The 24,631-nt window shown below is 49.6% G+C and overlaps 3 protein-coding genes across 5 annotated transcripts in view; 2 read left to right on the forward strand and 1 right to left on the reverse strand.

Moving 5' to 3' along the window:
* Stx6 (syntaxin 6) overlaps window positions 1-16,310 on the forward strand; it is a 45,946-nt gene extending 29,636 nt beyond the window's left edge. The window contains exons 7-8 of one of the 2 annotated variants that reach the window (XM_075988287.1): window positions 3,747-3,841; window positions 3,925-4,068. In XM_075988287.1, the coding sequence (XP_075844402.1) occupies window positions 3,747-3,841; window positions 3,925-4,013 (184 nt within the window). In that variant the 3' untranslated portion in view covers window positions 4,014-4,068. Of the gene's footprint in view, window positions 1-3,746; window positions 3,842-3,924; window positions 4,069-10,450 lie in introns of those variants that run through there. The other variant, XM_075988286.1, reaches the window with a different exon arrangement.
* LOC142858261 (large ribosomal subunit protein eL42-like) lies at window positions 242-2,550 on the forward strand. The gene has a single exon (XM_075987444.1). The coding sequence runs from the start codon at window positions 889-891 to the stop codon at window positions 1,285-1,287; it is 399 nt and encodes a 132-aa protein (XP_075843559.1). The 5' UTR covers window positions 242-888; the 3' UTR covers window positions 1,288-2,550.
* Window positions 16,311-22,870: 6,560 nt separating the features above from the next.
* Window positions 22,871-24,631, reverse strand: part of Kiaa1614 (KIAA1614 ortholog) — a 31,715-nt gene continuing 29,954 nt past the window's right edge. For both annotated transcript variants that reach the window (XM_075988288.1, XM_075988289.1), the window contains exon 10: window positions 22,871-24,139. In XM_075988288.1, coding sequence (XP_075844403.1) covers window positions 23,946-24,139 — 194 coding nt within the window. In that variant the 3' untranslated portion in view covers window positions 22,871-23,945. The remainder of the gene's footprint in view (window positions 24,140-24,631) is intronic.

A 24,631-nucleotide genomic window follows, 5' to 3' on the forward strand; every position in this document is an offset into this window, starting at 1 on the left:
AACCTTGTCTTTTACACTCTAAAAGTATGATAAGCAAAGCCAGCTTTCTTGAATACTGCTATATAATACCATTCTGTTCCCCCCACACCCTGGGTGGGTGGGGTGTCTACTAAGATGTTCCAGAAACTCTGCACATGCTCATTATCAGTTCCTCCTGGGCCCTTGTTCTGCACCAGGCTTTGAGCAGCGAGACTCTGCCTGCCATTCAGAATCTTTGCTGCTTCTCAGGTACAGCACATCCTGTACAAATGAAGGAAGTAGTCCCGTGTGGTGGGGAGAGAGCCACTGTTCCTGGGATAGGCTCGTGCAGCTGACTGGAGAACCCTGTCTTCTCCGAGAAAGAGTGTCAGTTGAAAGCGTGGGGTGTTTAGGAGGTTGGCAGTGGAGTGAGAGCCAGTGACTCTGCAGGGATGCCAGCAGGTGTGTGGGTACAGGTGTGTACAGAACAAGTCAGTGAGTGTCTAGCATGGGGAAAGAGGAAGCAGAAGTCCTGACGGGCGTCAGGACAGCAGGGAGGGCCTTGTCAGTGTGATAAGAAGGCAGGGCTTTGCCTTTTCAGTAGGCTGGGAGGGCCGGGAGGCAGAGTGTGGAGTGATGGCGTGAGCGGGGGTTGGGATTCGGGTGATATACCAGAGTGGAGCCAGGTGGGTATGCCAGATGGGAACAGCGGAGTAACAGGAACCCAAACGCACAGGTTGAGTTTCTACTTCAAACCGAAAGGGGCTTGAGCCGCTTGGTTGGTGCGGCAGCTTGAGCATAGAGACAAGCTGAGCTACTGCTAGTTCTGAAGATGCAGAAGTGACAGTCTGTAGCTCCATTCCCTTCAAAGTCGCCACAGCAGACACAAATTTTTTCGCAAAGATATAAAACCTCTGGAGACCCTTTCCCATGCGGTTCGTGCAGTGGAGGCATCTGTCTCGGATGAAAGGTCTCTCGTTTCCATCGGGTAGACGCTCTACTGCAAAGATGGTCAACATACCCAAAACCCGAAGGACTTTCTGTAAGAAATGTGGCAAGCATCAGCCTCACAAAGTGACCCAGTATAAGAAGGGCAAGGATTCCCTGTACGCCCAAGGAGAGCAGCGCTACGATTGGAAGCAGAGTGGTTACGGTGGGCAGACAAAGCCAATTTTCCGAAATAAAGCCAAAACCACAAAGAAGATCATGCTCAGGCTTGAGTGTGTGGAGCCCAACTGCAGGTCCAAGAGGATGCTGGCCATTAAGAGATGCAAGCATTTTGAATTGGGAGGAGACAAGAAGAGAAAGGGCCAAGTGATCCGGTTCTAAAACTTGTGTTTTCTGAGAGGGAAATGCTGAAACAGTAGGAAAATTACCTGTTAGAAAATAAAGTTATTATTATTGATACCTAAAAAAATAATAATAAAAAAATTAAAAAAAAACCTCTGGAGATCATAGAACAGGAGACAGCAGTTATACCAGTTTAGATGACTGACAGCAGGCAGGTGGCTGGCCAAAGAACGCTGACCCCTGAGCCAGTGGGGAGTGAGCAAGAAGCAGTGTGATTCCCACCACAAACCACTCAGCTGTGACTAGCCTGCACTCAGCTGACTTCATGTTCATGTTGAATATTGATCTAATCCAATTGTATACAGCTGTATCAGAGAAGTGGGAAGGATTCCGAGGTGAGAGTTCAGAGGGCCAAACCCTAATCTAATAGCGCTGCACCATCAAATGAAGTCTGAGCACAAAACTCTGCTCCTCGGAAGTGGAGAAAGTACCTGAAGAAGCTAAGTGATGGGAACACGTGGGAAACAGAGGAGAGCTATAGTTTGACATAAAATCCCTGTTGGATTGTTTTCCTATTTAAACTGGGTGTTCATGTATCTGGTAACAATAAAAGGGAAGAAATACGGGTCTCGAGCTGATATATATGCTGTGTAGGAGACGAGCCACCAGCCTCCTGCAGCTACTGAGCATGTGGAATGTGGCCAGACTGAGCTAGGATGTGCTGCGAGCGCAGAGTGAACGCTACAGTTTGAAGTAATGGGGCGGAGCGGTTTATTAGTAATCGTTATGTTACTTGTGAAAATGGTATTTTGGATATAGTGTCTAGATAAACAGTGTTAAACATGAATTTCAGAGGCTGGGGCTGTAGCTCAGAGTGTGTAGTGCTAGACTAGCGTGCACGAGGCCCTGCACTCAGTCCCCAGCAGTGCATTAGCCGAGCGTGGAGGTCACACATTTTGGGGGGGTAGAAGCGGGGAAATCAGAAGTTCAGGATCATCCTTGAAAGTTTAAGGCCAGCCCGGACCACATGAGAGATCCTGGCTCAATTTTTAAAACCTTTTTAAAAGCACAGCTGCCACAATGCAAAGTAGCATTTGCAACCTGCGTGGTCTTTCTGTCGGGCAGAACTTGGGCTGTGACTGTCCTTGGCTGAAGACTGGCATGCCTGTTTCAGCTCTAGTAAAAGTTACACCCAGCACACACAAGTAGCCCTTGTTTTTCAGTGCTTGGCCTGGAGATGCCAGCCAGCCAGGTCCAGTGCTGCCAGGTTCTGAGATGAGCTAAACATGTTTTAATTTGAAAACTCAGGTATAGAAAAAAGACTTATTTACTTAGTTGTCGTGATGGTTAACTTAATGAGGGTTTGGTGGCTCTAGGTCCTGAGGGACTGTCATGCTCCTTTGTGGGCCTGCACCCAGACCAGTGGATTATAGCTGCCAGTGGCATGGTCAGAATAAATAAGGTCTTTGTAGGAAGGCCCTGCTACTAATTGGTGTGTTAATTTTAGCCGCAAACTAATCATGTTCTAGTTAGAAGTTAAAGTCTGGAATGTGTAGTAATTTATGAAATAAGGGTTGCTAGAATACAAGTACAGTATTCAGTGCTGTGTTTGCCAGCAGCGTGCTGAGGCACCATAGTGGAGGCCTCCTGAGCTGGTCTCCAGTTCCTGGAGAAACACCACTTGTTTGAAGAGATGGGGTCTCTCTCTCTCTCTCTCTCTCTCTCTCTCTCTCTCTCTCTCTCTCTCTCTCTCACACACACACACACACACATACACACACACTCACCATCCACACCCTACCCCATCCAACATCAGGGATGTCAGGTATCCTGACATATTATAATAAGGCAGAGTGCTCTAAAGAAGAATCCAACTGATTTAAAGTACATTCCTTAACTCACTGACACAAAGTGCTTTTGTGTGTTGTGAGATTCTCACAGGCACCCCTCAACAGGATTTGGGTTGGTAGAATCGTGCTATTTAACAGATGACTAAAGAGTCTCAAAGAGTTGTATGGGGTGCCTTGCTCAAGGTAGCAGGAGACAAAGGCTGCCTCTCTGCTGGCGCTGTGCCTGGGCCGGCAGAGTTGTACAGTCAGTGCTCTACTGCCTCATCTGTGAATCTGAAATTACAAATCCAAGTGTTCAAGCAGACTCGTGATGGAGGAACCTCAGCTGAATTGACTGTAGCTGTGGTTCCTCATGCTTCTGCAGAAATACAAGCATGCTTGATTATGGGAACTATGCCAGACCCTACTAAGGGGTCTTGACTAATCTATAGCATATGTAACTTAAAAACAAAAAACAACAACAACAAACCCCATAGATTTCCCAAATTTATAAAAATGTAAGTTGCCCCAAGGATTGGGGTAATACAATGCAGTCCTTAGGCCCAGAGGCCCCTTTTTATCTTTATTGAGACAGAGGCCCAGGCCTCACTTAATCCACAGCAAATACAAGGTCTGCTGACCGCCTCCTTCCTCCCTCCTCCTCTCCAGCATGCTGGACGACTTCTCTCATGAGTTGGAGAGCACTCAGTCTCGACTGGACAATGTGATGAAGAAACTTGCAAAGGTGTCTCACATGACCAGTGGTATGTATGGTGACTCTTGGGAATTCCTGCTAACTCTGCCGGTGCCATTCTCCTGCTGCAGCCTATTTGTCTGTGCTGCTTAGGATCGGAAAGGAGAGAGCTACTGTGCAGAGACCATAACTTCTGCCGTGATCAGACTCTGGAGAAGGGTCTTGTGCCCAACACTTGTTGACTATTCTTCCTGTGGAGAAACTTCACTGCAATTATAAAATTCTTTTTTTACTTTTTATTTCTCTTGTTACTTTAGAGAACTTAACAATTTTTTTCTTTTGGTGTCTTTATTTTAGCATGTATATGTGTGTGTGTGCATACTTGCCACAACACATGCGTGCGTCAGGCATGACAGCAGGCATTTATTTAACCCTAGGGAACTTACTTGAAGCACTGATATACCACTTACTCCCTTCTGTGAACTATCTTTCTCTCATCGTTAGAAAAATACCTACTACTTCAGGCTATGCTAGCCTTAGAAATGTCCTAGCAAATGTGTGCTGGGATGGGGGATGGAGAAGTAACTTTCAGGTCAGTTTCTGTGTTTGAAGATGCTTTCTAATGACTCCTTTTTTTTTTTTTTTTGGTTCCTACAAATTGCCTTCCTTGTCAGACAGGATATATTTTAAACCAATACCCAGTATCTCCTCTTTATCTGGAGGGGGTTGCTTGGTGAAAGGAAGAACTGGGATATTTCTTCAGGTAAATTGAATACTTGGCCATAGGATGCCTCCTTCGTTAAAAGACTCTTCCCCCATTTCCTGACACCTCATTCCTCTGTTGGTTTTCTACTGTCAGGTACATGTGACATGGAAAATTAAAATACAAATGCCTGTGTACACTTCAGCAGTTTGCATCCTAGCTACTTACAGAATAGTGTCTGGAGCTTCATTTCTTAACTAGAAAAGAGAGGATTGTAGGTATAGCTCAGTGTATTGTAGGTACAGCTCAACTGAGTACGTGACCAGGCATGGGGGAGGCCCATGTTCTATGCTGAGCACCACAGAAAGGTGAGCATTGAACGAACAATAAAGCAGTTATTTAACAAGGTATCCATGCTCCGTAAATGCTTTACACTATGGTAGAAAAGACCCTAAAGGACAAGGAACCATCAAATCCAAACAAAAAAGAAGCTCATATCTAGAGTTTTCTCCTTTCTGTCTAGGCCAAATGTCTTTCTGCTTCAAGCAGATTCTTTGCTTGAAGCTGTGCACATACAGGAAGCAGGCACCAGCTCAATGTCTCTTCCCCATGATTAGAGAAGGGTCTGAAATTTATTTTCTGGTTCCCTCTTTCTCTCTTCTACCTATACAGTCCTCTACTTTATTTATGTATTTGTTTTTAAATTTTATGTTTGTGCATGTGGCTTACATGTGTGTACACGTGTTTTTGCAGCTGTGTTAACGTGTGTAGACGAGGTCATTTTAATTTTACTGTTTATTGTGTGTGCACACGCATGTGTGAGTCAGAAGACAGCTTGAGGAAGTCGGTTCTAGAGCTCTAACTCAGGCTGTCGGTCTTAGGAGCAAGCACCTTTCCCTACTCAGCCCTCTTGCCAGCCTCTCAGCCTTACTCATTAACCCGAACCTCACCATTTTGGCTAGGCTGGCTGATCAGTGTGAGCCCCTGATACACCTGTCTGCCCCTTGCTCTTCCCTCCCCCAACACTGGGGTTATAGGCACATGCTGCTGTATGGGTTTTACATGGCTGTGGGGATCCAAACTCAGACTCCCATGCTTACCCAGCAGATCCTTTACCCACTGTCAGCTACTCAGTACCCTTGTATTTAAAAAAAAAAAATAACCAGTTTAAACACCAGGCCTCTTGCTGGTCTATGTGGTAGCTCTCCTGTCAAGTAGGTACTTCAGCATCGCCTCTGTCAGGGAAGAGTGGGTGAGCAAAGGTGACCTGTGTCTTGTTTTCTAGCATTCTGGGTGTGAGTAGTTTAGAAAAATCCTGGCAATGTGTTTGTAACACCAAGACTTTCTTATGCTTTATTCTACTTTTTTCAGAAAGGAAAGTTTGGGAAACAACATGAGATATTTGGTTATAATTGTATACAGAAAAGAGCCAGGTAACAGAGCAGTTAGTGTTGAAGACCCTTCGTTTTAATTTTTGCTCCCCAATAAATACTGTTATGATGTCTGCTTCAGTGTGATTGTCTCTTAACCATAGCATTTGGTTACGTTCATTGTTTTCTCAAACCTGTGTGTCAGGACAGTCTGAAAACACCAGAGTTTGGTGGAGCAGGCCTGAGCACACATGAGCAGCTCCTTAGAGCCAGGCCCTCCCATCCTTTCTTGGCTGACTGCTTCACGGGAGAAATGGGCCAGGACTCCACACTCGCTTTTGTAAATGACCCAAGAGAGACACTAATTTGCCTTTCTCTTACCCAGAGAAATACTCTTTTGAATAAAGCCAAGATCCCCTCCCCCATCAACAGTCTGTGATTCTTTTCTCTTGAAGACAGGAAATATTTTGAGAAAGAAACTACCATTGGAGTTCCCTTTGTTCTTTCTGCTCAGCTGAAGCACTCTGCGCTGTAGGTGGAGCTCGGGCTTAGCCTGAGTTACAAGCCTGGTACTGTAGTTAGGACATTCCTGGTGTGCTTGAAGCCACACAGGAAGAGCTCCGACGTCTGCTAGGGTAATAGCTCCCGGGTTGCCTAGCTCGTGCCTCATAGAAACAACTTGCCACTTGAGAGGAAAGTGGCCTTGAAAGTGCAGGCCAGGGCTGTGTGTCTGCTTGCTTAGCATCCCTGTGCTTACCAAGATGCTCAAGAGAAAGCTGTTGGGGAATACAGAATTTGGACTGTCAAAGGCCAAGTGGGTTTAGGAAATCTGGTTCTTAGAGTGGTGGGATGCTGGAGGGGGAGGGGCAGGAAGTATGTGTGAGGTTGTGGGAGAGGAAGGAGGAAGCAGTTACCTTCTCTGGCTTTGCCCTGGAAAGTGTCAGTTGTTTTTAATAAAAGTGACTTATTATTGCATTCTTATAGTAATAAGCTTTCTTCCTTTCTTCTTCCTCATCCTCTTCTTTTTGTTTGCTTTTTGAGTCAGGGGTCTCTCTACATAGTCCTGGAACTTACAGAGATCCACCTGCCTCTGCCTTCCAAGTGCCATCACACTTGGCCTGATGCTGCTGCTGCTTCTTCCTTCTCCTTCTGTTTGTTTTGAGGCAACCTGTGCAACCCTGACTGGCTTGGAACTCACTCTGTAGACCAGGTTGGCCTCCAGTTCACAGAGATCCACCTGTCTCTGCCTCCCAGTGTTGGGATTAAAGGTGTGCGCCACCACATCAGACCCATTGTATGAGTTTAGACAAAAATATATGTATCTGTCATCTTGTCATACAGAAGAGCCTTGTTTCTCTAAAAATTCCAAAATTTAGTTTTTGGAACTAGTACATAATGTTTGCATGTCTTTATGAGCTGCAGAGTGGAGTTTTGATCTGTGTGTGTGTTCAGTAGTGATCAGGTGAGGAAAATGGTATAGCCAGCACCTTCCATGTTTCCATCTCTCACGCTCGCTGACAGGTTGGTTGAACTTCTGGAAGTAAAGCTCACCAGTGTTGGGTCTCCCTTTAACTGGCGATATCTTAGACATGACCACATGGACTTCCGAGCAGCTGGTCAGTTACAGCTCATAGTTCCCAGCTCCACACTGGTTCTGGTTGGTCACTGTTGGGATTAAGGTGGGGGAGAGGCTCCGCTCTGCTATGCGAGTCCCACCATTTCTAGATTTTCTGCTGTTAGGGGCAGCAGCCCGCCCTGTGACTTTACTCCTGGAAGATCTAAGAAGAAGAGCTGTTTTTGTCACTGTGGTCACCCTGTTCTTGTTAGAAGGAGCGATAAGGAACGATCCTCCACGCTGGACTGGAAACTAGAGTCCAGTGTCTTTAAAGAGACAAGAGTAAGCTGGAGAGCTCTTTCCACACCCTGGCTCCTGTGATAGGCCGGCTCTGCCTCTCGCGCCTCTCAGTCTGCTTGAGTTCTCTCTTCAGAGCAGACAGACTTGAGATCTTAGTTGCTTAGTGAGTTTCTGGTAGGTCTGGGGTAGACAAGAGGGTTGGTCCAGGAAAAGGGATTTGCTATGCTTGTTGGCATTCACATCTTTTGACCACTGAAGAGTTCTAAGATGTTGATATTCATGCACGTTTTGCTATCTATTTTTCCCTGAATTCAGGGCATTCCTACAATATGATCACCAAAGTTGTGTATTGAAATATATAGACTCTTCAGTAGACTTTAATAACCTCTACATCTTTATCATCTTTATACTTTTTCTTTGTTTTATTTTGATTTTTTTTGAGACTGGATTTCTCTGTGTAGCTTTGGCTGTCATAGAACTCACTCTGCAGACAAGGCTGGCCTTAAACTCAGAGAGATTCTCCTGCTTCTACCTCCTGAGTACTGGGGTTAAAGGTATGCGCCACCACCACTGGGCCGTACTTCTGTTTCAATGGAGTTGTTAGTCCTATGGCTCAGCTGCATTGCATAGACTGTGACATTGTGTATGTGGAGGTTACCGGTTAACCTTGGATGACTTCCTCTATCACTTTCCTTTATTGTTTTTACTTTTTGAGGCCTAACACTTCTAATTTCTGCTCTACTAGCCAGCATAGTCCCAGGACCCACCTGCCTCTGCTACCCACCAACCCTGGGCTTCAGATGCATGCTGCCTGCCTTATTTTTATTTTTATCTGGGTTCAGAGTGTTGGCACTCAGGCCCTCATGCCAGTCCAGTAGACATTCACATGCTCAGTCACCCTGTAGTAAAAGGGGCGGCAGGCCACTTCCCGCAGCCCAGCTCCCAGCTGCCTGGCTAGCTAGCTTAAACCCAGAAATAACAACACACCAATTGTATTCATTTAAACACTGCCAGGCCCATTAGTTCTAGCCTCTTACTGGCTAACTCTCACATCTTGATTAACCCATTTCTATTAATCTGTGTTTACCACAATGTTGTGGCTTACCAGGAAGATTCTAACCTATGTCCATCTCAGGTTGGAGAGCCATGGTGTCTGCCACACTGCCTTCTACCCAGCATCCTGTTCTGTCTACTCCGCCTACCTAATTTTCTGCCCTATCAAAAAGCCAAGGCAGTTTCTTTATTTAACCAATGAAATCAATACAAAACAGAAAACCCTCATACATCACTCCCCCACCCCACCCCCCGCCATTGTTCTTTGCCCTTTGTTTGTTAACAGAATTTGTACAGCTCTAGCTGATTTGGTACTTGTACAGCCCGTACTGACTGCCAATTCACCTGCTTCAGCCTTCCTATTGCTGACTTAACAGACATACTCAGCATGCCTAGCTCCTTAGTGACATTCTTTTGTATCTTCCCTGGTCCTTTGTGGAGGACACTAGGACTTGCCAGTGGAAATGCCACTTTCATGGTCTCCATCTCTATAAGGTACTTACGTGTCCTGATGATGATGGTGTCTCAAGCTTGGGCCCAGCACAGCGTCTGTTGTAATATGATGTTATGCTCTTTGGACTCTTGGGGGGCCCGCCACCCAGCTCCCAAATGAATCACACACGGAGTTTTATTCTTATTTATCATGTCCGGCCTTAGCTTGGCTTATTTCTTGCCCACTTTTCTTAATTTATATTACCCCATCTACCCTTTGGGCTCTGTGTTTTTCCCATTCTTTTCTGTAAATCTTACTCTTACTCTGGATTGCTGGGTAGCTGGATAGCTGGCCCTGATGTCCTCCCCCTTCTCTAGCTACTTCTCCAGAACCCCTTCTCCCAATTTTCTCCTATTTATTCTCTCTGCCTGCCAGCCCCGCCTATCCTTGCTCCTGCCTTGCTATTGGCCACTCAGCTCTTTATTCGACCATCAGGTGTTTAGACAGGCAAAGAATCACAGCTTCACAGAGTTAAACAAATGCAGCATAAACAAAGGTAACACACCTGAAAATGATAGCCCCAGCAAGCGCGTGCCTCCTCTGTTATTTAACCCTCACACCCCCTGTGGGCAGCTGTCATATAGAATGCCAGGATTGTGGGCTGCAGCAAGCGTCCCTGGCCTATCTGTTCTGTCTGGAGAGGGCTTCATGCTCTCATCCACACAGAGGAAGTCTAGCCTCTCTGGATCCTGTGTTCACAGCTCTTGGTAGGTAGGGCTGAGGGTTTCGGAAGACATTGGCTTCCAGTCACAGATACACTGTATAAGTCATCTGAACACAGTCACTGGCTAAGTGATCTTACCTGACTGTAGGTGTGATATGGAATTAATCATTCTCTGTCATGGGAGTGCTTTCTCGGCTGTCCGTTTCCTGGATGACTAGCAGTGACTTTCATCTCTTTCCATTCTCTCGCGGTACTCACTAAGAAACAAGCCTGTGCACTGCTGAATTATAGTCCTTCAGTGGGAGATTAAAGCAGGTTGTCACCAAGTGCCAGCCACCTTTTCACTGGTGTATGACGGCCTCCAGCTAACGGCTGGGACTCAGCCTGCACTGGCAGGGTTGTAGATGTGCCTGCAGGCAGAACAGCATGGGGGTGCTGGTGCCTGGGCGGGGGCAGGATCTGCTCTGTTCCTCCTCTGCTCTGAGATGTTTGGGTACCTGTGTCTCAGGGAGGGAGGTCACCTCTGTGTCCTGCCTTCCAGATCGGCGCCAGTGGTGTGCCATAGCCATCCTCTTCGCAGTCCTGTTGGTCGTGCTGATCCTCTTCCTGGTGCTGTGACGTCATCGGCCCTCCTCAGGCCCTCCTGCACTGGACCTAGGGGAGAGGAGAAGCAAGCACTCCGCCACTTACATTCCTCTCCCAGAGACTGGCCTCTGCCCTGCTTCCTCTGACTCCACCACTGAGACGGCCCTCTCTCCCAGCACTGGAAGGGCAGGGCTGGAAGAGGAAAGAGGTGACCACACTCCCGGCTGGATAGCAGAAGCCCCGGCTGCTCATTCTTTCTGTGGACAGCTAGCCACTGCTTTGCCTTACTGGACCTCGCTCCTCGAGGAAGACTCAGAATCATCAGAAGAAGTAACAGCCCCATTTATTGCTTATTTTTCTGGTCTCTGGCAGCCCCTTCCCTCTGCTCAGACCCTTGCCCTGCTTAGATGGGTGCCGCGTCCCTTCAAAAGAAACCTGGCAAGAATGGGGCATTTGGGGATGACGTTTCCCACAGCTGTTGGATTAGCCCCTGAGAGCTGGCTGTTGGTGAGGACAGAGGCTCAGAAACCGTTCATGACAGAACTGCAGAGTTTCACTGCTGGGTGAGGGCTGAGGTTAAATTGCTTTTCCAGGTGTGTTGGTGGCAGGGCTGAGCACAGGAAATAGTGAAATCCCTGGGGGTTTGGAGGTGCTGAGGACAGATGGCTTTAATGGACAGGAGCAGCTGAGAGCAGCAGCCCCTGCGTTGGTCCAGCTTTATGAAGGGCTGGCAGTAGCTCCAGAGGCCGGCCAGACCCGCTTGCCTGTCCTGCCTGTCCCAGAGGTGCAGCTGCACGTTGGAGCACCCCTGCGCACAGCCTTGAACAGCATAGCAGCACTGGGTGGGTGAGACACGCCTTCTGCCCTGGTGCCTTTATTCTGGTAACAAGGCATTCAGAGTGAGGGGGAGGGGTCAGGCATTTATTACATCTGTGCAGAAACTGTCCTGACACAGAAAGGCTGGTTGTGGGTCAGATGCCCCTTACTCTGTAATAGCTTGGGTGGTGAGGGAACCTGATACTTTGTTCTCTGAGTGACCCTTTGACTCCATTGTGACAGACTGTTTATTGGGTTGAAGTTGTGAGAGCTGCTGACACTAAACTTTAGGCTTCGGGTGACAGTTTCGATGCTCCGATGTGCACATATATGGAGGATTTTCATACCGTCCCTGATGCATTAACCTGGTATTAAAGTCGCTGTCAGACCCAGAGCCTACCCTTCACAAAGGAGGCTGCCCCTCAGTCATCTTCTGTGCTGGAAAGAGCGGCATCTGTTTGACCTTTGACCTCCCTTGCTTTGCCTTTCTGTGCATTCCTTAGCACGCCAACTTTAAAAAAAAAATCCTGGGTCGTTCATATTCCTTGGGATTTTTGATTTTCGGATCCCTTTTTTGTTTTGTTATTCCCAATGATGTGCTTGCCCAGCTAACTTTTAAATTGCACTTTTAAATAAATATTTGTAACAGTTTTTAAAAGAAGGATATTTTATCTGGTTTAGGATCATGATAGGTAAGGAAATCTACCTGTTGGTGGAAGCTAAAGATTTGTAAAACCAAAAGGATTGTCCGCACCACGTTTACATCCAGCTCTGGTGCTGGATACAGAGATGTTATTTCTTGTCAGATTGGGGAAATGTGAATATTTTCCAAGGGCTCCAATGTAGGGTTCTGTGTTATTTATGTTTCATGGAATCTTAAGGTTTGAATAGTCTTCTGTGAACTTAGACCACGGATAGTCCTTAGATTTGCATTAAAATATAGAAGCCTTTTGTTAAAAGTCAATGTGGGCCTTGTCTGAGTGCTGGAACCCACACTCCACATTACAAAGCCGTGAGCAGTCAGAGTATTAAAATTTCCCTGTTTAAAGCCATGTTCTTCTGCTGCTAGAAGACTGTCCTTCGGGCCCATTCAGAAATGCCCGCTGCTTTAGTAGGATTCCCCCATCAGTTCAGGGATGAGGTTTTGTTACTCTGGGCTTAGTTTTATTGGATCTGTTTTGAATTGGTATGTGGACCTCACTGATTTATCTGCTGAACAGTGTTGTAGACCTGAAGCTAAGTGTGGAGTATGCAGAGAGAAAGCCAGCTTCATACGCAGGGGTTCCTTCTTGGCCACATACTCCCGCAGCAGCTGGCCTGGTCCAGGACCATCCTTTTGTCACTCCAGAGCCAGGGCTCCTTTAAAATTGTGGCAAAGAGAAAAAGGACATAGCTTTCTTCCTTAGTGCTCTGGAGAGCTGAGGGGTTCTTCCACCGTGCATCCTAGAACAGGGAAGGGGGCGGGCAGCAGGGTACCCCACACTGCTCAGGAGTGTCTCCTGCAGATGCCCCTCACCCCAGCCTTCTGCACTTGGTCTCACATCCATCATGGTTAAGGAACTGGCAGAAGACGCTGGGTAGCAGAGAGAGCTCAGCGTGTTTACTGGAAGAGCACTTCACTTAGCTGATTGGAGTGAGATGGAGGATGGTCCATGGAGAGCATCTGCCAGAGTCTGCCCACACTTGGGGTCTTGTCTTTGTTTGGGCTGGGAAGTCACAGTGCTGGGCATGCCCTGGACTGCGAGCACAGGGAATTGTCACGTATGCCTGAGCACGCAGGCTGTATTTTCCTTCAGTTCCGAATTCGCGCTAGAGCTGAAGCAGGAAGTTTGGTAACTTGCCCATTATTCCCTGCTTTTAGCCAGAGTTAAACAGACTGGTGGGTCTGGTAGCCAACAACTTGGCAACTCCCCTGCCTTCTCACCTCGTGCGAGTAAGGGCTGTGAAGAGAAACCCAGTCCGACTCCAGCGGGCGTCTGTCTCTGTCGAGGGTTTTACCTTCTGTAAGGAAAGGTGCTGCAGCCAAGGTTTTTCTTCTGGTAATTTCTCTGCCCACAGAGTGAGACCAGAGGGGCATTCTTAGCGCCTGCAGGCCCAGAGCTCACGGGAGGAATGAGTTCACCTCTGTGGACTTGGTGCAGTTTGGCCTTACCTTGTGTGTAAAGTGAATTTGTGAACAAAGCAGAAATGGAGGATCCGGAAAGCAGGTTATAAAATGGGGTGCAGCACCTGCCATTTCCTCTGCCTCTCCCTCACTGCACAGCCTCCCCTCCCAGATTTGCAGGAACGATGGATTTTTGTTTATTGTTAAAAGTGCACTTTGTCCATCAAAAGTAGAGAGAAGGCAGCATCAGAATTCCCAAGTGTGCCCGGCAGTGATGGAGCATGCTTAGTCCCAGCACTCGAGAGATAGAGGCAGGCTGATCTCTGTGAGTTCGAGGCCAGCCTGGTCTACAGAGCAAGTTCCAGGACAGACTCCAAAGCTATGCAGAAACCCTATTTCTAAAAACAAACAAACAAATAAATAAAAGTAAAAGAATTCCCAAGTGTATCAGCTCTCCATCACTGCCCACCCCTGAAGGGAAGACTCCCCAACAAGAGACCTTACCAGGCCACTGGAGACCCAGCCAGAGGATCTTCCCTGAAAACCATCTCACTCTGGAGAGTGCCGCGGGTGGCCTGGTGAACTGGGAAAGGCACCTCCTGCCAAGCCAGGTGACCTGCCTTGGCTCCCCAGAACCCACCTGGTGGAAGACGAGACCTCACTCCCACAAGTTGTCCTCTGACCTCTACATTCATGCTGTATCGTGGGTGTGTGCATGCACACATGCACAAATATATAGATGTACATTTTTTTTTAAAGAAAAAAAGGATGACATTGGCCTGTTGTATATAAGCATGGATGCCACTGTCACCCGTTTCTAATTAAAGCTCACTGGGCTGCTTTGCTGTCTGGTTTTGAATCCAGAAAAGCATGAGTTTGGAATGAAACAGCTCCTGGGACCTGGGCAGCAGGGCTGTGACAGGACAGGGATGAAGCCGCGGAAGAGCCACCTCTGCCGTCATTGTCGTCACTGTCACTGAGACGAGGGGCAAGGGCCATCGGAAAAGTAGCACTGTGGGCAAGTCACGGCACTCGGCGCTGGCCGTGGTAGCAGGACTCAGGCTTCGCTAACTTGTACTCAGCTCCTCACCCTGCTGTGTTTTGCCTTGGGACAAACACGGAAGCTCTGGGAGCTGCATGGTGCCCATTCGTTCAGGTGGCTGCTGACTGGCTGCATTTGAAGGTTTGCCATAAGCTACAGCCTCTGTCATGTCAGCTGTCAGGGCAGGGTGAGAAAGAAGGAAAAAAAGAGCTCGTGCGTGCGTGCGTGTGTGTGCACACATGTAGCTCCCCGAGTCCCTGCTGTCAGCTAACATGTTGGTGCTATTTTTCTTCTGACCTTAATCCAGAAATGCTCTCTTCTAACTGTGCGTCCTAGCTGTTCAGGCAGCGCCTGCCCCACTGCTGGGCTTTCGCGCGAACATTTCATGGACCTGGTTGGCTAACTGCAGCCAGAGCTTTATGAGAAGGTGTATTTTACAGTTTGTTTTCTATGGTTATGAATTTTCTACGGAAAGGCCACTTGGTCCTGAGGGGCTGTTAGAAATAGACCACCCAGCTTCATTGTTTGCTGACCAGATTTCTGGGCCCTGCCCCCCTGCCTTGACGGAAGCCAACCCCTGCTCCATCTGAGCTTCCATGAGCCCTGGGTGGGACCAAGATCAGGCTTTTCATTCCAGCTCAGCGGAACGCAGTTCAGCTGGAATCAATCTGTGAACAGCAAGCGTGACCCTGAAGCCGAGGTCTGTCCCGGGAGAAGCAGGTGTCTTTATTCTGGGGAGAGCAGAGTGTCTGTACCCTGGCTGTCTGGGGTGAGGGCCGCCAGCCACCCACTGATGAGCCTTTGGAGTTGCTTTTTTTTTTTTTTAATTTTTGTTCTGCTTTTTTCTGTTTTTGCTGTTGGCATGGCTCGAGATTGAACCTGGGACCTCACAGATGCAGCACACTGGGTACCACTGAGTCACACCCTAGCTTTGGCAAGTGTTTTCAGCTCCCTCTGACCTTTTTCTAATTGAACCATGCTAGCACGTATGAGGGCCATGTAGGAAAAGAACAAAGGAACCGCGCTGTAGATAAGGTAGATTTGAGTTTTATGAGTGGAAGTAGCTTCCCTGGCTCATTTTAATCAGAGATTGGTATAATTCAGAACTAGAATTTGTAAGTAACAAAAATAGTAGGGAATAAACCCTTATATATTTTTCCAAGGATAAATAGCTTTACTGAATTTTACTTTCAAATAGGATGTATGGGGTCAGGGTCAGAACTTTACCTGGTGACTTCTAGATTGTTCTTCCCCACTGCATGGTAAGAGTGAGCCAGATCCCTGGGACTAGAGTTTTGTCACCTCTGCCCCAGGGAGATTTATATGGTGGCTTTCCCCGGCTAAGAAGCTTGTTAGAGTCAGGCAGTGGTGGCACATGTCTTTAATCCCAGCACTTGGGAGGCAGAAGCAGGTGGATCTCTGTGAGTTAGAGGCCAGCCTGGTCTACAGAGCGAGTTCCAGGACAGGCAGGACTACACAGAGAAACCCTGTCTTGAAAAATAAAAAACTTCTGAAAGTTGTGTTTTCTGTGGAATCATTAAGTCTGGAGATGAGGCCAGCACCCCAACCCCAGGTTCCAGCGCACGGCACTGAGGGCCATTGCCACTGCACTGGGGACCTCCATCTGCAGGGAACATTCCCAGTCACCCTGCTTTGATAATCCTCTGGTAATCCTAAAATTTGACGGCACTACACACTTGAGAACTTCTAACACATACTTGTGTAAAATAACCAGCCATCCACAGCAGTGTTCTTACTTCTTGAGGGCTGTTGCTCACGTTTCTTACTCCTGCTCCTGAAGTTGTGTTGCAGCCATGTAAAAGGATTCTGTATTAAAGCGAGATGAAGACACCAGACCTTTGTCCTGGATGCTTCTTTCTTCCCACTTTCTTTGATTTTTTTAATGGAGGATGGATCTTAGGACCCCACCCGTGCTAGGCTGGTGTTCTACCACATCCTCAGCCCTCTTGTTCCTTCAGTCTTTTCACACTGAAGTACAGGTTATCACCCCTCCCCATCTGCAATAATGGGAGATGGCCCAGTGGAGAAGAGCATTAACCGCGTGGGATGAGGACCCGGGTTCAGATCAAAGCTGGGTATGGCAGCTCATGTCTGTAGATCAGCCGCTCGTGTCTGTAGCCTCAGTATTGCGGTTGGATGGAGACGAGGATTACTGGGACTTGCTGGCCAACCTAGCTGAAAATCCAGCAAGAAGAGCAGAATTAGGAGCTGTGGGAGCTAAAGATGCAGCAGAGTTGGTAGAGTGCTTGCCTAGAATGCCCAGTGTCTAGGGCTCAACCCTGGGTACCACGTGAGACCAGATGCAGTGCCCGCCTGCAGTCCAGGTGCGGTGCCCGCCTGCAGTCCAGGTGCGGTGCCCGCCTGCAGTCCAGGTGCGGTGCCTGCCTGCAGTCCAGGTGTGGTGCCCGCCTGCAGTCCAGGTGCGGTGCCTACCTGCAGTCCAGGTGTGCATGAAGCTTCTAGAGATGCAGCAGCACGGGGCTGAGCGAGGGCCCCGTGAGCAGCGGGAGCACCTGCTCTTGCAGAGACCTGTGCTGTCTTCCCAGCACCCACGCGCTAGCTCACAACTGCCTATAACTCCATTTTCTGGGGATCCGACCTCCTGGGCACCAAGCATGTGCAGGTGTGCATTTATACATACGTGCATGCACTCACATATATACATTTTAAAAAAATCTTTTTTTCTTTTTTTTTGATGGGGTTTCTCTGGGTAGCCCTGGCTCTCACTCACTTTGTAGACCAGGGTGGCCTTGAATTCACAGAGATTCACCTACCTCTGCCTCCTCCCCAAATACTGAGATTAAAGGCATGTTATCACCATCTCCCAACACACAAAATACATCTTAAAAAAGAAACTAACCACCAGTCTAGTCAAAGGCCTATATAATTCCTAGCTATTGTGAAGGCCAAGGCAAGAGGATTTCAAGGTCAAGACCAGCCTGAGCCACTCTAATGAGACCTTATCTCTCCCCGCTCCCCATACCAAAGGGAAGAAATCTGAAATGGTATAGTGATAACGTGCTTGCCGTGAAGCCTGATGACCCTAGTCCAATCCTGGGAGCCCAGGTACTGAGCTTCACATGGGCGCCATGACACACGCGCACCTACACACATACAAACTACATAAATAAACATAAAACTTGTTATTCATGTAGGAAAAAAGGCTAGGGATATCTAGTGATGGTGCATACCTTTAATCCCAGCACCAGGGAGGCTGATCTCTGAATTTGAGGCCAGCCTGATCTACAGAGCCAGTTCTAGGACAGCCGAAAGTGAAACCCTTTCTCGAAAAAGAAAAAAAAGGAAGGAAGAAAAAGAGGCTAGGGGCATAACAATTGGGAGGTAGATGCCTGCTTACTATGTGTGAGACCAAGTTCAATCTCCTGTACTGATGGAAGTTCCCTCAAGGATACAGCTGGCACCAAGTCTGAGTGGACCACAGGCTTTTCTTCCGGGGAAAACTGCCAGTCTGAGCTCAGGGATGGCAAACCGGTGTTCACTAAGCTGTCTCCTAACCTGACATGGATACTGGTCCTCAGGAGCCTGCCACCTTGGTTTTGAAACAAGTTTTCCAAGCTGGGGCTTGGTTCGCCAGCAAACTCCAGGGCTCCTCCCACCTCTGCCTTCCCAGCCCTGGGACTGCAAGCATCCATTACCATGGCTGGCTCTTTAAAAACTGCGGGTTTGGAGACTAGTCTTCACACTTGACACGCCACTCACTCACTCAGCCACCTCCTAGCTCCTACAACACCGAACTCCTCAGTGCCTGAGGTAAGGTGTGGATGTCTCGTGCCTTGGTCTTCTGTGTCTCAGAGCCTTCATTAAAGTCGACTGTTAAGTCAGGAAAACGGCTCCAGACCGAGGCATAGGCTGTAATCCCAGTCACTCAGGAGACCAAGGATCTCGGTGAGTTCAAGGCCAGCCTGGGATACCCAAAATAATAGTTCTGGTTCAGGAGTTCAGGAAGTCAGCCTCAGTGGTTGTGTTGGCTAGTCTGTGTCAACCTGACAAACTCGAGTTATCTGAAAGGAGGGAAACCTAACTGAGAGAATGCCTCCCTAAGATCCGGCTGTAGGGCATTTTCTTAATTAGTGATCAAGGGTGGAGGGCCCAGCCCAGTGTGGTGTTTTTGTCCCTGGGCTGGTGGTCCCGGGTTCTATAAGAAAGTCGGCTGAGCAAGCCGAATGAGAAGTCAGTAGGCAGCACCCTCCACGGCTTCTGCATCAGCTCCTGACTCCAGATCCCTGCCCTGTTTGAGTTCCTGCCCTGACTTCCTTCAAAGGTGAACAGTAACATAAAGTGTGAGCCCAAAACACTCTTTCTTCCCCAGCTTGCCTTTTGGTCATGGTGCCTTCAATGCAGCAATAGAAACCCTAACTAAGATGCTGCTGTTTGGATTTTTGTCTATAAGAACAGTGAACCCAACTGCTTACAGTGACCCAGAAAAACCTGGAAACTGATGTGTCCCGGAGGCCAACAGTAGCACGAGCTCCCACCACACCCATTTCCTCCTCCCAATCGAACTACAGAACTGGGTGGAGGCTGGTGAGTTTGGGGAATCAGAGTGTTGAGGCTGGCCCTCCCCAGAAGCCTTTGTGGCCCCAGGTGGGATGGGCCCCTGCCTTGGCATCTCTTGTAGCCCATGGCATGCTGATTCTCCTTATCTCACAGCTGTGGCTGACTCCGTTCTGGAGGTGTTGGCATCCCAAAGGGCAGAGCAGGCCTGGCCTTAATGCCTGGCACCTGGCCAGAGCCCCAAGGGCAGCCCCATGCTGCGATAGAGGCCTGAGCCCAGATTGCAGAAGGACGAGACAAAGGCGGGCCTGGCAGGTGGCTGGGCATCGGCAGAACAGCCCCGGATACCCTCCAGGACTGGCAGGGCAGCTGTTGAGTCCTGGCTCCAGGGGCATGGTATCTGAGCCAGTCCCAGCAGCTCCCTTCCTCGGGCCCAGCACAGCGACCTGGCCAAACCTACAGCCTTTGCAAGCTGGGCAGAGCTTGCCAAGGAAGGGCTGTTGCCATTTCTGAGCAGGTGCCCTGGCTCCCTAGGAAAGAGACGTCCCAGAGCATGGTGGGAAGGGATTCGGGGACGGTAGCCTTTTGAATAGCCTCAGAGTGAGCCCGAGGACAGAAGAAATGGTTGGCCTGGACAGGTGCGGGTGCAGCAGGCCGGAGCAGCTGTTGCCAGGTAAGTCTAAAGGATAATTCCATGGAAGAAAGTCACAGTCTAAAGTCCCCGACTGCACGATTGTGTGAGAATTAAAGGGGAAACTATGCCAGGCAGCATGCAGTGCTGTGGTTTATGCCCGGGAGAGGACTTCTCCAGGCCTTGTAAAGGCTGCCAGGCAGTGGCTAGGTGGAATAGCAGCCCAGCAAGGCCACAGATCCACGGACTGAGAGGATAAATGAATGTGTGGAGCTGGATCCCAGGGAAAGGGTGAATGCCCAGTGGTTAGCCCCTTCCCTGAGCCTCTCTGAAGAGCCTGCAAGTCCAGATGTGTCCACATATCTGCTTCTAGGTCTCTTGCTTCTTGGTGACTCGGGTCCAGAACCAGAGATGTCCTCCTCCAAAGACTATGCCTGGTTTCATCAGTTCCACCAACTGGGCCTAAGGTGACGCTAGAGAACCTGTCATTGTTCTGTGGGAGGGTCTCTTTGTTTCCCAGCCCTTCCTCCCAACACACCCGCTTTCTAGGATCGGAAATACTGCCAGGGAAGGAACACTGTCTTTCCTGCAGGTGGTGGGAAGTTGGACCTCATTTCTCCCAAAGGACCTCAAAGCTGAAAGTGAAGTACTGCACCCCTACCCTGTAAAGGTCAGTAAATCAGGGTGGCACTCTTCCTACTCCTGTACCCCTAGCTAACTTAGAAATCTGAGCCATACCTCCTGTGGCTCCCTAACCTAAGGTCTGGGGATCATGTACCCAGTGCTCATCCCTGCACACACACTTGGGCCCAGCTGTGAGTCAGCTTTGGTCAGCACCCACCCCTCACCCCCACTGGCCTGGTGCCTCCCTCAGTACCTTTCCTCAAGGAGCCCCTCCCTCATCCTCCGCTGTGTTATCCTCGAGCAGACCAAGATCGTCATCCAGGTCACTGCACTCGAGGTTGTGGTATCCTTGGCCTGGCAGGAGCAGGCCCTCTGGGCACCTTCCTCAGCAGCCGGTGGCCTTGAAGGTGCAGCTGACGACTTGCCTGTGGCCTGCCCAGACTCTCAGGGACACCCGGACTTGTTGAATTTGCACTTCACGCTACTGTTTTGTCTTAGAAAGCAGCGAGGCTGCTTCTGGCTGACTGGCAGGATGACAGTTTCCTCCTAGCCACAGGGCCGACAGCACACGTTGCTACACTCCAAGGTGAACCAGCACCCACAGTGCCTAGTGGTAGGAATCCTGCTCTCAGCTCCTGCCAGATCCCGGGCAACCTTAAAGGCACACCTTAGGGGTCACCCTGTGTCCTCTTCCTGGAAGAAGAAGCAAGGCTTGATTAACAATAGTGCCTTTGGAGGTCCTCTCCCACCTCCACCCATCCCTGGCCTGCAACCCCTCAGGAGATTGGCTCGTCTGAGGCCAAAATTGGTATTTGTTCTGTGGTCCCCAACTCAGCTGCCGTTCTTGAGCTTAGGGGACACAGGTTATTCAGGGGAAACCCACGTCTTTTGCCCTGGGTTATATTTTTATGCCTGAGCATCCTCGCTCTCACTGCAAGCTCTCATGCACAGACCCCTGCTTGGGTCACTGTTCCCCTTCCCATCGCCAGTTCTCTGGCTCTGCACCGGGCTGTACCATGTCTGGCTCTCAGGGGCGCTGCCCAGGGTGTGCTGCGCTTGCTCCTCCTCATACTGTGTGTTGATGGAGTCTTCCTCTTTTTCCCCAGCCCCTTTGGCCTGCACCAGACCTGGCTTATGGCAATTAACTTAGTTCTAGAAGGTTCTGATAGCGTAGTATTTAAAAGAAGGGCTGGACCAGGCCTAGGTCAGCAGCTCTCTAGGTAAAGAGATGTTGGAGATCAGACAAGATGCTGGAGAAAGCAGCCCCTTCCCGCCATGCACATAGGTCAGGGACCTCAGCGTCGCTTTATTCCAGGCAAGAGCAGAGGCCCCAGTGGGTGCCTCGGATCCCAGGATCCCAGGTCAGAGTGGAGAGCCTCCCCTGCCCTGCACATTCTCTCTCACATCCCGGTTCTCTCTTTTCTGGCACTGGGGGAGGAAAAATAGGGGAAGACTTGAGAGTAACAAGTGACAAGAGAGTGACAGGCAGGCAGGGCTGGTGGCATTGAGCTGGGCTTCCCACCTCTGAAAGGACAGGAAGCAGGATGTTCCTCGGAGGACAGAGGAGGCACAAGGGCCTGACCATCCCCGGCAGGACTGCAACCCCCACCCCTCACCCCCACCTCAGGCATAGCTTCTTCCTCCTCTCCCAGCCTTTGTCCAGAAGACAAGTGACCTTGCCACAGAACACAGGTGACTTTGCTATTGGTGCCTTTTCCAGGGTGATGTTTCTCCAGCAGTAGCTCCAGGCTAGGAAATAGCTCTAGGGGTTGCCAGGGTCCCTCCCCCTCATGGCTGTAGTCTCCTGCTAAGGGGTGCTGTTTCTGTGGAGGAGGGATTGGGGGGCAGATTTATCTCTGGGGTGCCTCAGTACCCTCTTTATACCCTGGGGTAGCCTTGGCCAACCTGCCCTGCATTCTTGGGATTCTGAAACACTCCCCCATGTCTCTCCCTCCCCCTCTCTCCTCAGCTTCTGGGGCAGCAGCAGCAGGTTTTTTGTTTCTGCTGAGCTGGTCCCATCTCCTTGCCTCCCAGGCTGAAGCCACACTGTCCCCTCTCCACAGGCCCATGCCTCCCTCAATGTCTTCCTTGTCCCATGGAAGCTGCCCACCACACTCATGTCAGCCAAATTTAGATGAATGCTGCTTTTTTAAATATAATTTTTCATCTTATTTCCTGTGCATTCATGTTTTGCCCGCATGTATGTCTGTGTGCAGGTGTTGAACCCCTGAGACTGGAGTTACAGGCAGTTCTGAGCTGCCATGTGCTTGCTGGAAATGGAACCCAGGTTCTCTGGAAGAGCAGCCAGTGCTCTTACCTACTGAGCCATCTCTCCAGCCCGTTTTATTTATTTTTTTAACCTTAGCTTGCACCATGGCAAGTTCTAAACTAGCAATGAGCTGCCCATTCCACCCCTCGACGCACCTAGCCAACATTCTTATCCATGTTCTTTCCCATCCCGGCCTTGCCAGGTTCCTCTCTGCAAGGACTACAGACCTCTGCATCTGCCCTGGCTGTGACACCCTACCCCTGCAGCCCCCCACTTCCCCCTCTGAATGCCCTCTGCTCCTGCTCCAGATCTCTTAGGGCCGATGAAGGTCAAGAGAACACAGAATTCAGGAACTCCAATGAAAGCAGCTTCGGCTTTTTATTTAATAATTTAAGGCTGACACCTGTCCATGCATCTATGGAGTCCTGAACCCTTGGGCAGGCTCTAAGCTGGGCAGGCTGTGCCTAGGTGGGATGGTTACCCCCAGCACACAGCCTCCCTGCCTGCTGCCCACCCACAGCTGCCACCAGGGAGGTCTGGACAGGAATCCTGCAGCTGGGGGACAGCCAGACACCAGCTGCAGCCCTGTCTCCAAGCTGGACAAGAGAACAAAGACCAAGGCCCGCCCAGGCCAGGCTGCAACAGCCACGATCTAGGCAGGGGTGGAGGCAAAGGGCTGGCTGGACTGGCGGGGTTGGCCTCCACCCCTGCACCCTTAGTACCATGGCCACACTTACTAAAAATGGCAATAGTTTCATTTTTTCAGCTTGGTGTTGATCATAAAAATTTCCTAGAACTTCTTAACATTCTGGCTCAGAACCTCTTGGATGTCTACACACCCAGAGCGGGCTCAGAACGCTTGACAGCCGTACTTCCCAGCACTTGGTCTGGACCATGCACTCCTGACTGCTGTGCTGTGCCAAGACACTGAGCCCCTTCTGGATCAGGAGCAAAGGTGCAGTCACAGGGGGACCAGGCAAGCCACAGCTGAAAGAGACTGCACAAGGCCGATGTGGCCACTTGTCTCTGCTGTGCTGGGGGCTGAGGAGGCTTTTCAGTGAGTGTGACCAGGGTGAGGCCAGCTCTCAGGGATCAACCCAAGGAGGCAGTCCTTCGCTCTCCTCTCCCTCCAACAAAGGGACACATCCTGTTGCTACCACTTCGGTCATGGAAAAAGACCATTATTTTCTTTCCCCAGATCTGCATAAATTAGTGACCTTAACTGGAACATACAGTCTCTTCGTCTCTTTCTGCAGGTGGCGAATCAGAGTAGCTCTCCCACAGCCCAGACAACTAGATGCCACCCTGATCTGTGAACCGCTTTTTCCAGCCACAAATTATCTCTGAGTAGTACATTTCCAGTCCCCCCTACTGTGTGGGGGTTCAGGGCTTCTAAGGGGGTGTCCATGGGGGAAACAGTACTTCTGGGTCACTGGGGAACAGGCCTCTGTCTCAAGATACGGATTGACAAGCTCTCCACACGAGCCAGTAGCTCCTTGATGTGAGCCAAGCCCAGCCCAGCAACCTTGGCCCCGTTGACCTCTAGGATCTCATCCCCCACCCCGAGCAGCCCCGAGTACAGCTTGGCAGTCTCCCGGTCGGCCATGGCCTGCACGTAGAGTCCTGCAGAGGAGGAGAGGAGAGGGCGTGAGAAATCATACAGGGCACAGAGACACACACGCCTCACAACTGAAACATAGAAACATGCCACATGTTCCTCTTCCCCGCCTCCCCATGCATAACCTCATTCTCTGCAGCCTCTTTCAAAACAAGAAAACCCATGCAAATGATGCTTGAAGACATTATTCATCTGCAGTTCAGGAGGAATAAACTGATCTTACCCTTTTCTGATGGCAGCTTTTAGGACAAGGAAGTCATTTTTAAAATGCGTTCATTGCCCAGGACTCATAAATAGATGTAGTTGATGGATCAGGGACCCAGGGTCAGTCCAGAGGCCACGGTGGGGACAGTGCCACCAGAGTAGCAGAAGTGGCTGAGACCAAATCTGCTTCACAGTATGTGCAGGGTTTGCCCTGTCCTCAGCCACCACTCAGTTTCTCACTTGGGAGTGGGGGCATCTGGGCCAAAGTCCAGCCAAAGTGAACCTTCTGCCCA

Source organism: Microtus pennsylvanicus, chromosome 10 (genome assembly GCF_037038515.1).
Source record: "Microtus pennsylvanicus isolate mMicPen1 chromosome 10, mMicPen1.hap1, whole genome shotgun sequence".
Classification (NCBI taxonomy): Eukaryota; Metazoa; Chordata; class Mammalia; order Rodentia; family Cricetidae; genus Microtus; species Microtus pennsylvanicus.